This window comes from Phlebotomus papatasi, chromosome 1, assembly GCF_024763615.1.
Source record: "Phlebotomus papatasi isolate M1 chromosome 1, Ppap_2.1, whole genome shotgun sequence".
Taxonomy (NCBI): domain Eukaryota; kingdom Metazoa; phylum Arthropoda; class Insecta; order Diptera; family Psychodidae; genus Phlebotomus; species Phlebotomus papatasi.
In genome coordinates, this window is record NC_077222.1 from 54,951,320 (window position 1) to 54,973,403 (window position 22,084).

Below are 22,084 nucleotides of genomic sequence, written 5' to 3' on the forward strand. Positions count from 1 at the left end.
ACTATAAATGAACGAAAGACTAAATATATGTATTTCGGGAGGAAAAATATTAATATCAAACTAGAGTACAAAAATGAAAGTATTGAACATGTAGAAAATTTTAAGTATTTGGGTGTTACGTTAGATGAAAAGTTAAATTTTGAAAGTCACATTAAATTAGTTATCAAGAAAATGTCGGCTCTTATGGGGAGTATAGCAAGAAACAAGTATAGAAACTTACCTAGAGAAATTAGAAAAACGATATATTACTCACTGTGTGAGTCAATATTGAGCTACGGATCTATGATCTGGGGCAACGCAAACAAAAAATTCCTAAACAAACTTAAAAGAACACAAAATAAAATTGTAAAAATTCTAGCCGTACTCACTATGGCGTTGTTATCTCGTAATCTCCGTAATCTGTTATCTTGTTATAATTTTTCATTTATAAAATACATTACGAGAACATAACGAGATAACGAAATAAGGATATTACGAGATAACAGCGCCATAGTGAGTACGGCTATTGTAATATCGTTATCTCGTTATGTTCTCGTAATGTATTTTATAAATGAAAAATTATAACAAGATAACAGATTACGGAGATTACGAGATAACAACGCCATAGTGAGTACGGCTTCTATTCAACTATAATAAGTACACAAAAACTGAGACTTTATACAAAGAGACAAAGGTACTTCCAATAAGACAAATTATTACGGTACAGCAAATCTTACACATACACAAAATAAAAAATAAATTAATTCACACACAAAGTCAATTAGAAATTAATACACAGGAAAGAAGACAGCAAGGTGATATAATAAACATACGTCCTAAAACAACAAAATATGGAACAAAATCTATCACATTTAATGCCATAAAAAATTATAATAATTTACCACAAACAGTAAAATCAAATTTAAAAAACCAAACTGTTAAAGAAATTAAGAAATTACTCAATGAATTTTTTTGAACGTCGTCATTCTGTTAGGCTAGGATCGGTTGCAACTCACGTCACAAAAACAAAAAATAAATAAACTTTTGTAAGTTATATATAGCCTTATACTTAGGAAACATTGTATCCTTTAGGCACGAAATAAACTTCAAAATTGAAAATTGAATTGAGTGTCCCCTCTGGAAGCGTCAGTGGAGGACAATTGTCAACTCACTGACACTTCCGGAAGGGTCCTTCGTGTCCTGCCTTCATATGATCATTATTTTGATTATAATTATGTTAAGCCGGCTCTCGGCTTAAGTTGTAAATGTGTCTAGGGCATAAGCCAACTTTTATGATTGTTTTTAATGATATCCTAAGAATCACTAACATTTTTTTAATGTCTTGATTTAAAAAATTGAAGGTACTTCAAATTGAATGAATATCAAATAATTTCCCTTATTGAGCTTCTCTTTGCACATTTGATTTGTTTAATTAAAAAAAAATAACACTATAATTAGTTTCCATCTCGTTAATTTATCTCTCATTTTACCTTCAATATTTTGTGTATGTGCTAAATCACAGAAAGAAAAACTCCATGAAGAAGAACATTATTGAGAAAGATTGGAGACATAAAATGGTGATAGACGTTAAAATATGTCAATAACTGTACAACAAAAGTAGAAAAGCAATTAAAACCTGCTCTATTCTGGAACATTTCCCAATTTTATTTTTTTTTCTAAATATACCCCAAAAAAAAACCTTATACGAGTATATAATATTTTGACATTTCACACTACTTTTTGTATTTCAAGAGTACACGTTTGTTCTCATTCTGAAGTGTAAATTATTTCTCTTTATTGGTTCACCTGAAATTCCTAAATGAAACTTGAGATTATTTTGTATGTGTTGTAAAGTTCAACAGCAGAGATTATAGCAATTTCTTTCTCTTTTCTCTTTTGAATGATCTTTCACACTCTGAATTCTTATACTTGTTGCCTTTCGCAACTTGAGAAAAAGAGGTAAAAAAAAAGTGAATTTTGCGAGATATTTTTCAATGCGATACTGAAATTAAGTCGAACATGGAGCTTCTCAAAATACTATATTTATTTGAATTTCCAAAAGAGACATATACCTAAAATTACACCTTTTTACCATCTCTAACACATTGTAACGTGTTTTGGGACGGTGAAAACAAGAGCAAAGTGCTGGAAATGAGAAAACTCACGTAGAATTATTATAATTGCACGAAACGGTGCATTTTACGATATTTTCTTCAACATCTTCAATTATTTTCTTATGTCTCTCACATGAACGTAATGTTGATCTATCTCTGTCTGACTTTCTTATTATAATTAAATTGTGTTATGACTTTTTTTTTCTTCTGCAATTCAAATGTCTTTTATATTGAGTGAAAACACTCTTTTCCAAAAAATTAAACATTCAAATATAACCATTAGTAATCTTATCTTTTATAGAAATAGACGGTTAAAAAAAAAAGAGTATAAAATGGTATTTCATGCAAGAAAAATAGTAGAAATTGCTTCCCATTGACATTTCTCAATTATTTTTATGTAACTTTTCGTACACACTATTGCAGTATATATTTTCTTTCAACAATTTGTTTTCACCCTCTGTTCGTGTTCAATCAATTTTCTTCCTCAGTCTTGCAATGTCTCATTAAATGAGTGTTTCTTTTTATCAAAAGAAATAAAAAAAAAACACAGCAAAGTGACAACGAGAAAAACTTATATTTGTTGCATTTTGCTACTCATGTTGCGAGATCAAAATAAATTATACAAATGGCAACAAAAGTCTATTTCGAATGACGAAAAAAGACAAACAACAATTTCTAAATGGGTCACCAATTGATATCTTTCGCAATTCCCTCCTGTCCTTCGTGCCCACACATTAAACTTTTGCAGACAACATTAATTTTCACGATGGGAAAGCTGTCAATTGAAATGTACTTTTCCACCAGCGTGATTTCTTCCTCAACAACTTATTTCATCATTGAATAAAATCGTGAATTTTTTCTATATCAATGTTTTTTTTTTCTCTTCATCTTTCATACCGGAATGGATTTTGAAGAATTTTTCTTGCTCTCACAGAGTGAAGAGCGGTAAAAAAAATCAAATGGAAAGATTCTTTTTTTTTATAACTCTGCATTTTTCGAAAGAATGCCAAGAAAGATGGGAATATAAAAAAAGCAAAAGAAAAATATTTACTGAAAATGCAAAAGAGATATTCCATATAAGAGGTTAAAAAGAGTTTGTAAAAAAAAAATATCGGAATACCTCTTTTCACATAAAGAAGGTGGAAGAGAGAGAGATAATGAAAGAAAGAATTCATGGTGAGTGTGAATTTATTTGGAATCAGCGAAAGTACCGCTAAGAACTCGATTAATTATCATACCAATATAAAATATTTATTGATTAATTCAATTCACGAACGAGAAAGATTTTTTCAGGCAGTGACACGGTCAAAATTGGATTCACATCGGTTATGTTTTGTATATATAGGTAACAAGTACATTATGCTAATGTACTGAGAAGATTATATTCAATCAAAAAAAAAAAATTGGACATGATTGACTTACACATGGCCCAATTGAGATTGAACTCTATTTTAGATGGAGAAAAAAATTAGTACTTTATTGTGAAAGCAATAAGAGGCAAAGAGGTTTTGTTATATATTCGCAAACGCATATGTGTATAATAGAAAATTTTAAAAAAAATGACAAAGAGGATTAATAAATACTTGGAAATATATTAAGTTATAATAAATATAATTTAACACTTGAATATTAATATTATTTTGAAAATTTACACATCACTTGTACTACGAAAAGTTATGTCCAACGCACAATAACTTTTGTTTTGTAAACATATTATTTACATTTCAATGAGAATGAGTGAGATCTACATCTAGTCATCTCGCTCACTCTTATAGGAAATTTTGAAAACATGTTTATAATTAAAAGTTATTGTGCGCTGGGCATTATGCCCAACGCACAATAACTTTTGTTTGTAAACATGTTTCCAAAATTTCCTTTGAGAGAGAGAGCGAGATAATTAGATTTCGGTTTCATTCACTCTTATTGAAATGTCAAAAACATGTTTACAAAACAAATGTTATTGTGCGTTGGGTGTTAAGCTATATTTTTCTAAACGTATCCAAGATTGTGTACAAAACAACATCACTGATTAAATGTTGTCGATTTATGGCGTTCTAAAAATCTTATCTGGAAAATAGAATTGGTTGCATCATAATTCTGCGTAAACTAAAATGTCTGACTGGCACTTGAATTCGATTATCCGAGCGCTCACCATTCGAATTTCCCCAAAAGAGAAGTCATTCGAAGATGGGTTTCTAAAACCAAAGAAAAGTATGTTCATCCCATTCACAAAGGGAGTTTGATTCTCAAATAGTGTCTTGTATAAAAGGCACATGAAAATAAATTTCGAATTATTAAACTAAATTTTCGCATATTGTTGAGAAAATTTGTGAAATATCATATTCAATGATTATGTGTGGTATCAAAAACGGAGCAAGAGTATTATGAGCATAAGGGGAAAGTGCCAAGGGCTTGGGACCGTGCAAACACGGTCCCAAGCTTTATAATGACTAAATTTTTCTTATGTTTTTCAATAAATAAGACTTATCGCACCCATGTTTTAAAAACTACAAGAAAGAGTTTTGTTTTTAATATATATTGCGGAGTCACATTTTTTCAAAAAACACAGGAAAAAATTAGTCACTATAAAACTTGGAAAAATTTTAAATTCTGTTTGAATTCTTTCGGCTAAAAACAAACGAGCAGTAAAAAATTCAAAATGGGCAGTAAAAAAATTAAAAACGTGCAGTAAAATATCTAATTACGGTCAGTAAAAAGCTTAAATCTTTACAAAAATTGGTTCTAATTTATATATTTAACATTTAAAATTGTTGCAGTTAGAATGAAAAGCCCTTTATTTTCCCTTTGCCAAAATTTCGACGATAATATCACTTTCAAAATTTTTTGTTACTGCTCAATTTTAACTTTTTACTGCTCATTTATACAATGCCAATTCTTTCGAACATCAAGAATATTTAGTGCAAATACATTGGAAATTACCTTTGTCGAGACACCCTTTTAGAATCAAGATTCAGTTCTGAGCACGTCATGTTAACATTTTCTAACCATTAGAAAAAAGATATGGGGAGGTGGGGCTATTTTGGAGCTGTGGGGATAGATTGTTATACGATTTTTTCGCATACTTCTAATGGAAACTGAGTTTTAACATGATGTAATTTAGATAGACAAAATAATTGTGGATCTAAATAAAATAATTATAAAGACCAGCTTCATTTAGAAATAGCCGAAAAAGTCGTATAACAATCTAGTCTCACAGCTCAAAGTAGCCCTACCACCCCCTACTGACTTTTGTTTTATGCAATATTCGCCGAAAAATTGATGAGACTTAATTGTTGTAAAATGCAAATTACTGAATTTTCCCTGATCTTTGAGTTTGTTTCAGACATCAAAAACTCACGGTATAATACTCCATCAACTTTAGAAGGGAAAAAAATGTTTAAAAGAATGATTTTTCACGGTTTTTAATAATTTTCTCTGTATTTCAATTTTTATTAATTAAAATCAGAAATAAATTAAAATTACTGTTTTGTTCTAAATACTTTTGTAGATGATTTCTTTTTTAAATAAAGCATTATGCAAGGATTTTTAAAAGATTTATGTTTCTGAGCATGTCCATAGCTTGTGAAAAAAATCATAAATTTAAAATTACATTTCAGAAATTTGAAATATGATTTTAGTGGAAGTTTCCAATAAAAAGTAACCGCCCTTTGCATGTTGAGAAGACAATAAAATGTGCATTACTCAAAATTACTCAATGCTAAGTAAGATTAGTGAATTATAAAGATCAAATATATTTATGCTATTAAAATAAAAATACCATTTTTTTGCAATAGTGTAAAATAGCAATGATTCATGAATTCGCAAAAAAAATTAATTACTATATTAATTGAACGCAATTGAATGAAATATATATCTATTAATTCAATATTTTCCGCTTCACTTCACTCAACAAATATCACACAAATATCGTTTAATGAGATTATTATCTTCATATCGCATTGAAAGTGCACATTGTGATAATTGTGAGGAAAATTTCAGATTTTCAAAAGCTGTAGAAAAAAAATCTTTTCAATCTTACCTTATTATCGCCTGGTTTATGTCTCAAACTGGATTTTCCATTGATGATAACGTTGTCATTGGAAAAATCCACATCACAAGGTGAAGGAGGACCCATGGTCCATGAATCATCCGGATCTGTTGATGTTTCAAGAGGAGCATCCCCCAGAAGGACAAATCCTGACTCACCGGGCTATGAACAGAGAAAAAAAAGTTGCTTTTTAAAATCATCTGAACTCATTAACAAACAATTGAATTTTGTAATAAAAAATCAAGAAGAGAATTTAGCCTAAAAAGAATTCCAATTTACGCACATGCAATTAAATGTTTAGTCACGCATTTGGAAAATTGATCAAAAGATAAAATCGTGAGTATATTAAATTCATCAGACATTTATTTCTTTCTATCTTTCCTTTCCTCATCATCAACATCACACATTAACACATTGGGTAAATTTTCAATTTTTTTTTCTACTCAATCTTTTCCTTCTCTCTCACTAATTATTTTCAAATATTATAATTTTTTTTCTTTCCATACTAAATATAATAACAATAATCTTTTTTTATAATATTTTCTCTCTCTTTCTCTTTTACTCTTGCCGCCGCGCCAACTAACAAATATAGATTTACAATTGGGGCGGAAAGTAATGAATAAATTATTCACCCACTGTTTGGAACTCATATAAAAATCATTCCTTATATATATATATATATATATATATATATATATATATATATTATATATATATATATATGTGTTTTCCTTCTAATTATCTAATATTTTTATTAGTGAACCCAAGAAAATGAAGAAGAAAACACAAATTAATATATATATTTTTAAGACAATAAAGTTTAAACATCATAATTGCGATATTTTTAATCTTTCACTCTTTCACTTGATGATGTACATTTGCAATTAAAAACCATAAACATGATTTCTTTGACTGGAAAACTAATAGGGGAGAAAATAGGTTTAAATTTGCACTTTCATCGAATATAATTTGGACAAAATATTGAGTTTAAAATGTTACATATTCAAAATTTTCTACTGTTTACTAAAAATGGAAACCAACAAAGAAAATCTTTATTTTTCGAAAATAAATGGATTATAAGGAGCGACATGTGTCAGTAAATTTCCCAGACAGGTACCGTTATCGAAAGACAGGAATGAGTGCGACTGATCTAAATATACATCTGATTCTACTTCCTCCATCTTCAGTTCGAAGGACATGGTTTTATATCTTAGTTTGGTTGCCGTTGTCATCGCCCATTCAAGTATCTGTACTAGCATCGCGTCCAAAAAGCATTGTAAAATGAGCAGTAACAAAAAAATTGAAACAGTGATATTATCGTCTAAATTTTGGCAAAGGGAAAATAAAGGGCTTTTCATTCTATCTGCAACAATTTTAAATGTTAAATATATAAATTAGACCCATTTTTGTAAAGATTTAATTTTTTTACTGATCATAATTAGATATTTTACTGCTCATTTTTAATTTTTTACTACCCATTTTGAATTTTTTTATGCCCATTTTGAATTTTTACTGCTCGTTTGTTTTTTTCCGTCCAAAAATGTTGCAATGAAGCAATAAGTTGATCTCAAGTTTTTTTGAGAAACTGGAAAAAAAACTGCCACAGACCTTATTCCACGTCAACCAAAGTGTACACTAGAAAGTATTAGAATAATGATTCCCCAGAAAAGCTATGCAAGCCATTGTGAGAAGGCGTCGATCTCGAAGCAGACCTGAATCAAATTCAGAATCTTGCCTTGGAACGCCTTGGGATCGAACCCGAACATCTTCCTGAAGTGGCGAAGGATCGACAAGCGTGGGCTGCTAATTTGGATGTCATGGGCCCGCGACCCCAAATAGGGATAAGCGGTTGAAAATGAATGAATGAATGAATGAATAAGGATTAGACTACATTCCCAACAGGTTTTTACTAAGCCGTTTCTCGGCTTAAGCGGTAAGTCTGTCTAGGCCATAAGACTTAGTTCTGACGATCGTATAAGAGCAGGTTTGTGATTTACACGAAAGCCCATTGGATGTTGTTTGTGAAAGCGTTTTTTTGCAAAATGTTTAAAAGGAATAGGCTATGTGAGTTTATTGAAAGTTATAAATCATAAAATGTGATATGTAGATGAAGAATAAAATGCTTCACTTTTAGAATTCAGAATAAGGGTTTAACCCCTTCTCGAAGGTCTCAAATTTTCTAAACAACAAGCACTTTTTGTTAAGCGGTCTTCACACTAGGGCTTTAGCCCAATTTTTGAAGGTCTTGATATCCTAAATAGTAACTAATTTTATTTTTTTCAGAATCTAATAGACCATTTGCTCCTATTCCAATCTTAGGTCAAAATTTTCTATAAAATCATAACTGATAAGGAATCAGAAAAATTAAATCATACGTTTAAGCCTTAGGTCTTTTGAAGCCCGTATTTACTCTTCAAAATTTATTAGATTAAAAGCCTTATAAAAGAAAATTAAATAAAAATATTCTTTAAAAATGTCGTTAATTTAGAATTAGAGCAATTAAGCTACGTGGCATGACTAAGCCTTGACCTCAAACTATCTACCCCTATTTGCATTAAATTCCATTAAGTGGATCCTATACCGCCAATGTTTACAGGCTAAATATTCTCGAGGATCAACCTGAGCATGAGCATATTTAAGACTTTATAGGTATAAAAACCGTTTTTAAGCACCAGTCTGTGAACTTTATTGATACACTACGAACATATTTCAAACTATCTCTTATTTCCGAAAATTCATCACACTTATGAAAGTGTATTAACCTAAAATTAAACAAATGCTAAGAAATGCAATCAAAAATTTCTGTGATTAGGAAAGGGAACGGTACAATTTAGAGTTGAATCATTGTCTTTGGATCCAAGGACAATATGGTTTTATGTAAATATTTGAAATATGCTGATATAATAACCCAAATTTGAGTCAATCCAATATTTGAAAACAATTTGATTAATTTTCAATTTTCTATAGATTTTACTTCTAGATAAAATAACAATACCATAAAATTGAAAAAAGTAAGAAATAGGGTAATTTGCCTAAAGCGAGACAGTTTGGAAAGGGAGACACAGCAGTGTGGAATGAGAGACACCTCCCTAAAAACTTGATAATAAATCAATTAAATATCTCAATTATCGATAAAAAGATTATTAAACCTATTATTGTGATTATTTGAGAAGCTAAAACTGCAAAAGTCGTTATTAAACACTCAAAGGGTGACTTGCAATAAGAATTTAAAAAATGAACTGCATGCGTGAAATTCATAACCTTGACAAGGTAGTTGTCATTTTCTCTGTTTCTTATGCGGAAGTTGCTAGGAAAGTATCAAAGTATTTATTTGATTTTTCGGCATAATTTGTGAAATATTATAAAGTCCGCAGTGAAAATCGAAGGTCATACATCCATATAAAAGGTTAATAAAAAATATTTGTGATGATTTGAAGTTAAAAAGGAGAGAAAAGTGATTTAATTTCGTGTTACTTTCAAAACAAGTTTTATGAAATCTTGGACACGTTGATTTTGTGAATGAATTTGGTGGTTTTGTGCAGTGAAATCATGTTCACAAGGAAGACTAAGATCCTCAAGTATCCAGAGAAATAGTTGCAACAGTAGTTAGCAGCTGATAAGGAGAAAATCTCCTGGAAAAGGCTGCAAAGATTTCCAGATTCCGAAGACCACTTTTTCAGACAGAATGGATAGTAAATATCGCAAAAAACATCTGGAGAACGACAAAGAGGAGCCTCTACAGAACTCCCAAAGGAAATGGAAAAGGACCTGGGCGGATTAAGTGTCCAAATCTGCTAAAAAGTTTCATTTGATTTAAAGCTGTAACTGCTGGACAGCGCAAGGCGTCTGTGAAATTTACAGAACCTCTTTTTGGTTGGACCACCAGGAAGTTCTTGGTAATTAGGGCTCCTGAACTGAGGGATTAGCATTACCATCCATTTTGCAAGTATACACAGAAAACCCTCAACATTTAATTTTCTACATATTTCGTATGATATTTTGTCATTAATATCAATATGTTCAGCTTTCCAAAAATTTTGTCCAGCTTTTCAAAATTTTGTCCATCTTTTCAAAATGTGTTGTTTTTTAATTTGATAGAATATTCCAATTAATTGGCTGAAATATCTATTAAAAACTGTTAAGATTCTGTTAGAATATTTCACAAACATTCTCATGATGTAAAGAAAATGAAAAAATATATATTTATTCGGCTTAAAAATGCATTTGAAATTGAACTTTTTCTTAAGTGTCTCGCTTTCCACCATTCACCCTAAATAATAAGGAAGAATAACTTTACAATTTAGACAGGTTTGTCAAAAGCATGCTCCTTTTCGATTTTACAAAAACTTTTTTATTAATTTTATATAAATGAATATGCTTTTGAGAAACTTTCAATAGTTGCTAATCCTTTTTGTTTCAGAGTATGGAAATCATGATTTCACAGTTCCCTTTCCACAGTTTCGACATCGTTTAAAAACAACAAAAAAAATTCAATATTTCTCGAATAGAGATAATACGCTATAAAATTATCTTCATATCTTCTTTTGGAAAAAGAAAACTCAATGAAAAGCAAATTTCTAAAACATTTAATGGTCTTCTTCAATATTCATTATTGAGAAAGTGATGCAATTAAATTAATGCTACTTGTCGAATAGATAAGGGAAACAAAGAGTGTATAGATCAAATGACTGAAATTTGGGGAATGTTGTCGGTTTTAAGACCCATTTCAAAAGAACAGCAAACAGAGTATCACGATCAACTTTTAATTCTACCAATCAATCACAATCAAATCGACCGATCGATTGACTATTACGATGGGAAATAAAACGGAAAGTGCTCAAGATTCAAATATCGCCAATTTGCCAAATAGAAAAAAAAATGAATATACAAAATTCGGATTATTATGTCCAATCATTCCATATAATTGCAGCTATACTTTTTGATTGAACAAAAGAAAAGATCCTCTCACTTTTATATGATGGTCATTTGAAAATTGAATCACAATTTAAAATACAAAAAGAAAAATACTATCTTAAAACGCAAATGCGTCTCTATTGAAACTTTCTTTTGCTGAAAGCGTAAGTCAATGACTTTTTATCATCCTTCTCAAGTTGCGGTGCAAAAAAAAATACGAATTTCCTCGTGCACCATGTGACAATTGAAGCAGAGAAAAGTCTGTTAGGCAAGAAAATTAATATTTGCCATTTCAGTGAGTAAAAGTGAAATTCTTTTTTTTTTTTTTGCTAAACTGGCGAGGAAGCAAAGTAAAAAAAAATTGCCCATAGGTACAGACACTTTGTTGGAAAAATTATTTCCATCGTGTAATCGTTAATAATATAGAATTTAATGCTTTTATATCGCTCTCTCGTTATATCTATACAATATCAAAAGCAGACATGTAGAAAGAAACATGAAGGAAAACTCAGTGAAAATACAACTGATTGTGATTAATTGTAACTGAATGGAAAAATCCACACTTTTCTCCCTCTCTGCTTCGATACAAGCAAATCTTCTTCCCCATTGCAAAAGTTTACACCCAAATGATCAACAGTACACGATCTCCTCCTCAAAATAAAAAAAAAACTCATCTATGTGTCCAACACTTTAATTACACAATAATTTGTGTCTGCAAATTACTTTATTTAACAACACTGTGCTACTTCATCCATTTAAGACTTCCCATTTTTTTTTATTATATTTTACATTCACCCACACTCCAACACGACACAACAGTCAAATGTTGGTTAAAAGAACCTATTCAATAAAATTATATGTTACTGTGCAATAAGGAAAATTGTATAGCCAACAAAAAGAAATGCAAAGAGTAAAAGAAAAATATGGATGTTTCTTTTTTGTAGTGATTAGACTTTGCGTGAACAAATAATTACTCTTTTTTTTCTTATCAGGGAAGTAAATTTCATCAATGATAAATTGACACCAAATATATCTCCAAAATATTTATTTATTTTTCCTATTTTTCCCCATTTTTTCATCTTATCACTTTTTTATGTTGCTGCAAAGATTGCGTTATCAAATGTACACGAAAAAATAATCATTGGACATTTGGTTTGTAATAGATTGGGTTTAACCGCTCTGTCGCAAAATTCACAACATTTTCAATGTTTTTTCCTCGTGTGTGTCATATACGTTATTATCGGGCGTCTCCTTCGGTTATACACATAAAAAATGATGATAAAATATCAACGAATCTTCTTTACAATACTATTTTTTGTCACATCTTCCTAATCACGACAAATTATTTTGTCTATTTCAAGTTGTTTTTTTTTATATGCCTTATCATTCCTATGGAAAAAAATTTTGGATTTACACAGGGTAGAATAGCCTAATTCAGAACCTGTTCCAAATGGGAATTTTCCACAATTCCGACAATTCCAAATGGGATAACAGATTTTTTCCTAATAACACAGAACTATTTTTATATGTATTATCTATTATTACAATATTATTATTTGTTTAAGGCAGAGGTGTGCAAGAACCGTTGAAACCGAATAAACGTCAAAATAAGTTTGTTCAAGTAGCGTTTTGACCACTGACGTACAAGTTTCTTTTGACGTTTTTTCGGTTTCAAACGGTTCTTGCACACCTCTGGTTTAAGGGGTCCGTGATACAATTGGTAAGAGCGTTCGACTCTTGGCTCGACTATCACAGTTGAAAGGTCGAATCCCACCCAGTGCAAAGGATTGAATCATCTGAAAGAACATATTTCCCATACTTAATGTAAACCGAATAAATAATTGTAAACTGAACAACGTACAAAAATGGCAATAAAGTCCGGTACATCAAAATAAATTTAAAAAAAAATGTTTATTAGTGATCCAGATAAATCGAAAATTCACTCAATGATACAGTCTTTTTAAAAAAATCGAATTTAAAACAGGTTCTAAATTAAGCTAAAATCTAAAGATTAGTTATTTTGAGGAAGTCAAAATATTTGGGTACGTAAATCACTAAACTCTATCTAATTGCGTTAATCACTAAATTCCTAATCGCACCACTTCATTTCAATTTCTAAATTTAGTATAACTTTTTTACTTTAAAAACTTGTGGTAAGATGAAAATTAATTTGGGAATTCAGTTTTCAGACCAGACACTGTGAAGTTGGTAAGTTAGAATTTGACGTAGACGGTTAGAATCGTTTCAACTTTGCTGAAATATACATAAACGCGATCGCTTTCATATTTCGATTTTCGAATAAACAAAGTAGTTTAAAATTCCAACAATCAGTTTTAACAAATTCGAACATCTCTTAAATTTTCTTCTCTACAATAACATTTTTTTTGTTTACTGATTTAAAATAATTTTTAAGGGATTTACCTAAATTACAAGTAGAAAAAAATCTGTTAATATCTTAAATCGATAGATGTATGTAAGCTTTAAAATAATTTACAACAAAAATTTCAGAAATCAATTCAAAATATTTTTGAAGATACAAAGAGGAAAAGAAAGGAACGCCGAACAGACTTGTTCGAGAGCATATCGAACTTTGAAAAGCGTGTTTTCATCACTTTTGATTTTTACGATTTTGTCAATTCTGTAGGAAATAGACACAAAAATAGTAATGGTCGAATGAAACGAATAAAAGCTTATTCTCTTCAGAATTAGATTCTGTTATAGTACTAAAATAGTTATTGAATATCGATTTTCTTAACTCAAAAAATTTAATAACAAATTAAAAGGGGTGGCAAAAAGTCACAGCTTAGCGAAATGCTCGAACTCGTAATTTAGATGCTATGCCTCAAAAGTAGTTTTGCATTATTTGTCTAAATTAACAATTTATAAATTTTACCGGTAAAATTCATATGATAAGCATTGAGTTATAGCAATTACAAAGTTTTTTCCATTAGTTAATGTTTTATTATTTTTATCAGTTGACAAAACAATTTAGAGAAAATTTTAAATCACATAAAAGGGACAATCAAATTTTGGGCAAGAAAAAATTATCAGTTCATAATGGATTCATTACCCGTTTGAATCCGGTCGTGAAATCGGTCAAGAAATACATTTAAAGTCTTTTTTACCTTACACCGTGCATTGGATACGGGATAAAGGGTTTGATCTTATAAAATTAGCGCATAACCGAAACGTTGGAAGGAGCGACACTGAAGATCGGATTGTCAAACCATAATTTTTGTTTTTGGAAATTATTTGTTGCTTTTTACCAATTGCTTTATCCAAGATGTGTTACATTGTAGATTAATGTCTCTACACATTAAATGCAATTTTCGTTAAAAATTATCTCTCGGCCGAAATTTTGAGATTTTCTCTTGCAGTAGTAGGGTAAAGTGGTACAAGTTGGACAGTGGTACAAGTTGGACAATGGTACAATTTGGACAGGATTTTTTGTCTTGATAAATTGAGTACTTCATTTTTATTTGTATATTTTTAATGCTTTAGTTTTATAACTTGGTTCCTTGTGCTTAAAAACAAATTTTGTACTGTATTTATCAAGAAAAAAGCCATGTCCAACTTGTACCGGCGAATTGTCCAACTTGTAACACTAATTCCAAATTACACTCAGAAAAAGGCAGTTCTAACTTTGTATGGGATTTGCAAAAATACAGCTCTTGTCTGTAAGAATATTTTAAGAGCCGAATCAACCTAAACATGTCGTGCTTTAAATCAAGAGCTGTTTTCTAAAACAGATTAACTAAGAGCTGCCGTGTCTTGAGGGAGAGAGAGAGTACCGTCTCTCTAGAAAATTTTCAGTGGCTTCCCGGTGCTGTCAAATGGCAGACAAAATAATTCACAGTGCAATTAATTCGCAAAGTTGTGTTGTTTTCGCGAGTTTTTTCAATGAAATTAAAGTGAAAATTGTGGGGAGATGCCTCTACAATTAGTCAAGTGTCTTGTGGTTCAAAAAAATGCAGTGCCGACAAGGATTATGTGAAAATTAGATCAAATATGCTTAAAAGAAAATAGAAACAGATTTTTCTGAAAAATAAAACATTCTGGCTCACAAGCTAACTCGAGTATCTGGAGTGTTGTGCAACAGTGATTTTTTAGTTTGAAAACTTATAATAGTGAAATATTTAAAAAATATTTCTGAGGTGGTTCCTGTATAAAAAAATTGTAAACATGTCGGACGTCTCACTCGGCGATGGTCGGACGGTAAAATATCTTCCCAAATGTGAGTCTTCAATCACACAAAAATTGATAAATTTCTCTCAGAATTTAGAAGAAAATTATGGAATGTCATAAATTTCGAATTCTAAAGTGTATACGGTGATTGTTCATTAAAAAAAAAACTGAAATTAAATTGTGTTTTTTAATTGTGAGTCTACGTCAATTTTGTTGCGACACAGCAGAGAAAATTTGATACTAGTATCAAAGCTCATTATGCTTTGCTTCAAGACACGCTCAGTACTTAACTCTTTCCGGACCACAACATATCCAGCGAACGATTTTCAGTAAAACTCACTTTATTGTAAGTCTTAGTGGTCAAATATGATACTTTTGTAGAGAAAGAATTTTCTCCGCCTCTGGGAAATTGGAAAACTCATGGGAACTCTCGTCCCCTAAAGAATGCAAAAGATAGAAACTTGGACAAACTTCAATTTTCCAAAAGCCAATAATATCAATTTTGTGAATTATTTTTGCGTGTCAAATGACTCCTTTACAATGTTGATCACTAAAACAAGAAGAATTATTGACCAGTATCTTGTGGGATGTCCAGGAAGTGCTAAAAAGGACACCCAGCTCCTGCTTGCCAACAGATTCCTCAAAATATTTCACAGAATAACACTTTAACACACATTTCTCTCAACAGGATGTTATTGCAGACACATTAAGCTTTCTCAAGAGCCAAAAAAACACTTCCTGGACAATCAGAATTCACCAAAATCTGGAAGAATAGGAAAAACTTCCCCGAAAGCAATCTTTTTCGCTGCCAAATGTCAAAATTATCGGCCATATTGACAAAAATTTCGCTCCCGCTTGAATTTTCTTACAAGGTTGGTGTCAAAAAGCAAATGGCGGGCATTGGCGGGATAACCTTACATTTGACCTCTATATTTTTGGGGACGAGAGTACCCATCAACTTTGAACAAGTTTTTTGAAAATTTATGAAAAAATTGTTTTTCGAATTTATGTAATTTGTAATTGTTAGTTATCATACTTATTGGCCCCGAGAGGTTTTTCCTTATTCGGGTCTAGAAATATGAAAAAAGTCACAATATGTGCAAGGAAGCAGAAAATCGAAAATTCACGATATTTGACCAAGAATATCTTAGCTCAGGAGTTAATTGGGATCCTGCAAAAAATATCCTAGATTTGGACATCCTTATAGTTTGTAATCATCCACAAGAATCGGAATTTTATCGATTCTAAATAGTCTAAAAAAATTATTTTTTTCATGGGTACCCAGAGTCCCAAAGGAGACGAAAGAGTTAAAGTACGCTCAGAGTTTATTTTTGGCATTTTTGTAAATTCAAAGACTGTGAGTTCTTGAGCCAAAGCATAATTCTCAAATACACGCTTTGTTTCAAGTAAAATAGTCTTTAACCCAAGAAATAAATGCCCGTTCTTGTTTCAAGAGCTAATTTAAGAGCGGTTTCCACAGAGCTCTTTTCTGAGTGTATATCACTTTACCCTATACAGACAATTCTTTCAAAAAACAATATTTTTTTTTATATAAAAATTGTTCTCAATGTGTAGAGTCCTTTAATGGAACACATTATGCAAAAGATAATTCGTAAAAAGAGAGGAATATCTATAAAATCGTTTTCTTTTTGAGTAACGGTCTGACCTTCAGGGTTGACCCTCCAGAGCTTCTTTTATTTAAAAATTGTAGTCTGGTTCAAGATTATTAAAAACAGTTTTCTGAAGAGCATAAACTAAAAAAAACTTTTTTTTTGAAAGGTAAATCTTTCTTTAAAATATTACTTTTCGATTATAAATATTTATTTTTCAGTTATTTAAAAAAATACTTTGTTAACATAAAATATCTATGAATTACAATCTTAAACATACTCATAATTGTAAAAAAGAACAGAGTGGAAAAATGCAACATTGCAGATTTTGTTTATTGTAAAGATACATAAATTTTCAAATCACTTATTTAAGGAAATTTACTAAAGATTAATAAATTTTTGTTATTACTTTTTTTACGAAAATGAGTTAATTTAATTAAAACAGAAAATTGTAATTTTTTTTTGCGTCCACTGGCATCTTAATGTTATTTGCCAATCTCTAACAAAATATTACAGAAAAATCGTTTCGAAGAATCGCTTTTATTGCATTTTCATTCCAACTTTCCACTGTTAATCCGTTATGAATTTTATTCACCATCACTGTACCACAGTGATAAAACAGAGTTATTATTCATAACATAATATCACAGACAATGCGAGGATTTACTTTGCTAAAGCTCACGATTGCAGAAAAAGTACCGAGATATCGACAGAAAAAATTAGAGCAAATTGAATGGATCGAAAATGTGACTAAAACCTTTTAACACACACCAGTGTGATTCACTCGTGTGGAATTAATTTTGATTCCTTCATCGCTCTTTTTCTCATGTGATCCATTTCATGTGCGCAGAAAAAAAACACAGACAGAAAAAGGCAGGGAAATGAACGTGATGGAAGACTTTTGTAAATTTCCCCCTTTAAATTAGATGTTTTATCAATGAAAATAGCATGTTTATTTTTTTTAAGAGGAAAAGCAAAATGATAATCACGAAATTATCATTGAAATGGGGGTCGATCACCAGCAATTACAACGAACCTGTCTTTTGTGTCTTTTTTTTATGACAGTTTGAATAAATCAATAAATGAACCAGTGAAATTTGCTAATAATAAAAAACTACAATTTCATTGACTACTTAACATTAAATACCGTTTTGGCAAATATAATGAAAATTTTAAACTCCTTTAGTAGACGATATTCTTTTTACATGGAAATAGTATCAAGTTATTCCCATAAAATAAAATTAAATCACGATCTCTTCAGGAATTACAACTAGTTACCAATATTTCATTGTTACTTTAACATATTTAATAATTAACAAAAACCACGTAATAACTCTGGAAAAAGGTCCGAAAGACCCCGCCCATAAAAAATAAGCCACGCCCACTTTAAATCTGTAAATGATTCTTAAAAAGGAATGTTTCGTTACATATGTGTTATTCCTACTCACGACCTTATTTTTATTATGAATTCTGTAATTAATTAAAGACATTTCTGAATAAAGAAATCTTGTAAAATCATTTAATGCGAATCATTCATCAGAAATTACTCAATCCCTTGAAGTATTTTAGTTACAAATATATTTAAAAAAACAGATTTTATTTATATATTGGCTCGACTGTCATAATTGTAAGTTCGAGTCCTGCTCAATATAACAGTTTGAAGCATCTGAAGGGGACATTTTTCACAATACACTGGAAATTATATTTTGTTGAGCAAATTGAGCTAAAAATTCTTCATGAAATCGGTCTTAAATATGGCAAAAAACAGATTTATTTCTGCCATAAAGAATAAGGAATCATGTACAGATTATTAAAATCATTTACATTGATAAGATTTTTTTATGTTTGTTTAGAAAATTAGCATTGTCCCTAATTGAATTTCGCTCAAAATTCAGCCAAAAATTTGATATTTTAGTTGGCGTGCACGCACGAACGCCTATTTGAATTTCGCTCTGTTTCGACTCCTGACATCAAGGGGTCGTATTTTGGTAGAATTTTGGAAGTCTGAAGTTTCGAGTTTTTTTATGTTACGCTGTTTGTCCATCTGTCCGTCCAGCCTTTATTACGCTTAGAACCCAAACAGTTAGAAATTACAACTTGGGGCCTTCGAGGAACCACCCCATAAGTCGACCCTTAGGACCATTAACATGTCCCTCATTTTCTCTCCACTCCTCCAAAACATGTTTTTTTGCATTGTTCGAAAACGCGTTGTGCGTTTTTTTATTATTTTGGAATATGTTTTATAGAGATTACCTAGGTGTACATACACGAAAATAGTGGTGAATTATTCCTAATAACGGATTTTCAAGGTCAAAGGTTTAAAAGGCTACAGAGGGCGTATTTCTCAACCGAATGGTATTATGTTTGGGTTCGTTGGAAAGGTCTTGGAATTCATGATAAGCTTGAGCTAATTTCAATTGGTTATGAACCGGTTCATAACCGATAACTAATTTTTATCCAAAGTCAATTATATTAGGGTAGACGGGGGTATTACCAAAACGCTCCTAATATCGATCAAGCGATGCTTGTTATATATCGACTTCTCTTCCAATTGATGGACAAAAAAAAATTTCTACATCTAATAAAGAGTTTCAAAAAAAAATTATATTTTCTCACCTAGCGCCTAAACTAAAAGAGATAATGAAGAATGGATGGTTTTTTCGACTTTATTGGATCGTAATTATCCTAGAAAACATTGTTTTAGAACTTTTTTTTCGCATATTAAAGAAAACACCGTTAAAGGGTTAACTGATCGATAATTCCCCCGTCTACCCTACTCCTAAGTTATTTTGGGCAATGTTTTGAGTGATTTATCAATCGATTCAAATTGATTGAGAACCGGTAAACGATAAATGATGAGAAATCATTTTTGAGGTATAACATCAAAGTCACGATCACGAGTTCGAGCACAGCACAAAGCCTGAGACGCTTTGCCACTCCTTTTTAAGAACTCATTTGCCAAACGCTTATTCCAAAGTAATATCAAGATCATCAGGATTACTCTTGCGTATTTACTATTTGAAATTTTCGAAAGTTACACATGTTGGAAAATGCCCCACTCTTCTCTATAGCATCTAAATTAATGAGTTCGAGCAATTCCCACAAAACTAGGATGTTTTTCCTCCTCTTTTACTGCTCGAACTCGAACTCTACGGAGAGAGCAGTATATACAGTGGCGGCCAAAATAATAGAATCACTTTGCAAAGCTTATATTTTTTAACTTTTGTATTTATTCCCAATTTGTTGATATAATTCTGCAGTAGAAATCTTCAAATTATCAGAATCGTAGAATAAGGGTTGGTTTGGCCGCTAGAGGTTTCTATCTTACACGTTGTTCAAACCAAATTTCACTATTGATGTATATTTTGTGAAAAATAGAGACCTCTAGCGGCGAAAACAATACTTATTTGACGTAAGGTAATTATTTGAACATTTCTATATCAAAATTATTTCAATGAATTGGAATACACAAAAATGCTAAAGCCAAAATAGTGGTCTTTGTGGAGCTGATTCTATAATTTTGGCCGCCACTGTATAATCCCTCGATTTTTTCACCCCCCCCCCCCCAAATTTTCACCTTACTCCCCCGGAGACCGCTTTTCTCAACAAATCTTCACGTTTCAGACGATTTCTGAGAAATGTCGTCACGCTGTTTGTCCATCTGTCCGTCCGGCTGTCGCCAGCTCTAGAGGCCAAACGGTTAGAGATAGAGACTTGGGAACTTCGGTTGACCCCCCATAAGTCGACCTAAGGATCTTTAACATGCCCCTCATTTTCCTCCCCATCCCTCCCCTTCCCCTCCAAAACTATGTTTTTTGGGATTGCTCGAAAACGCGTCGTGCGATTTTTGTCATTTTTGGATATGTTTTAGAGATTACCCAAGCGAACATTTCGTCCATATACGAAAATACTGCCCGTCAAATAATTTCGTCAGATATCTTTAAGAGTTTTGCAGAAAATATCTACACCTCTGCCGAAAATCTGCCGAGAAATCTGTAGATATTCCTACGAATTTTATTTGGGTTTATGACAAAAATTCGTCAGATTTTTTTTGCAGATTTTCTGACGAATCCTGGTGCACACTCTGACGAATTTCTGTAGATATTTTGCCGATTTTCTGTAGATTTTTCTACATTCCTGACTTTCCAGACAGCTGTATCAGAAAAGATGGAATATTTTTCACCGAAGTTTGCAAAATTCAATAGAGTTATTCTTGGTGATATCACAGTGTTTATAAGTAGAGAATAGTAAAGTGATAACTTTAACGTGTTTTTGTATCATTCCATCCATTGGCGATTTTTAAGAAATTAGTATTTTTGCTCGCATCTTTTTAGTTATCTAAAACGTTTAATTGGTAATGCTTGTTAAGCAGAGCATACCATTTTCTTTGTAACTTCTACAGTGTCTTGATAAATCAACAATATTTTTGTTGATACAATGGAGGCTATGCAGATTTCCTATGCAGAAATTCTGCTGAGAATCTGCAGATTTTCGGAAGAATTTCTACCGAAAATCTACAGATTTTCTAAGCAGAAATTCTGCCGAAAATCTACAGAATTTCTCTAAATGTACTAGAAAGCACCGTTACAATTCAAAAAACCTCCGAGTAAAATCGGCAAGTAGAGCAATGATTTGACGGGCGTTGAATCATTCCTAATAACGGTTTTTCAAGGTCAAAGGTTAAAAAGACACTAGAGAGCGCATTTATAAAGCGAATGGAGTCATGTTTGGGCTCGTTGGAAAGGTCTTGGAATTTCCGACAAAACTAAACCGGTTCCAATCAGTTTTGAATCGGTAATGAACCGGTTCATAACCGATAAAAAATTTTTATACGAAATTCGCTTAAATTACTCCCGAGGTGTATTTTGGGAAATATTTTGAGTGATTTATAAGTCGGTTTAAATCGGTTGTGAACCGGTAATGAACCGGTTATTTACCGATAAGTAATTTTCATTCGAATATAATTTTTATTAGTCTTTAAACTATTTTGTGGAATCTGTTGAGTGATTTGTGAATCGATTCTAATCGGTTGAGTACCTTTAAACGGTAAATGATGGGAAAGTACTTTTGAGGTATAGCATCTAAGTCACGAGTTCGAGCATTCCCACAAAACTGGGATGTTTTTCCTCCCTTTTTTTGCACATATACCTGCGAATTTCTCCATATTTCCCCAATGACAAATTTTACTAAATTTTGCAGTCATGAGTTTCCGAAAATACAAAAAAAGTCTTTGC

General features: G+C 31.3%; 1 protein-coding gene across 4 annotated transcripts in view; it reads right to left on the bottom strand.

The window, feature by feature from the left end:
* LOC129807068 (uncharacterized) overlaps positions 1–22,084 on the bottom strand; it is a 62,204-nt gene that overhangs the window by 18,799 nt on the left and 21,321 nt on the right. For all 4 annotated transcript variants that reach the window (XM_055856105.1, XM_055856096.1, XM_055856087.1 and 1 more), the window contains exon 4: positions 6,133–6,303. In XM_055856105.1, coding sequence (XP_055712080.1) covers positions 6,133–6,303 — 171 coding nt within the window. The remainder of the gene's footprint in view (positions 1–6,132; positions 6,304–22,084) is intronic.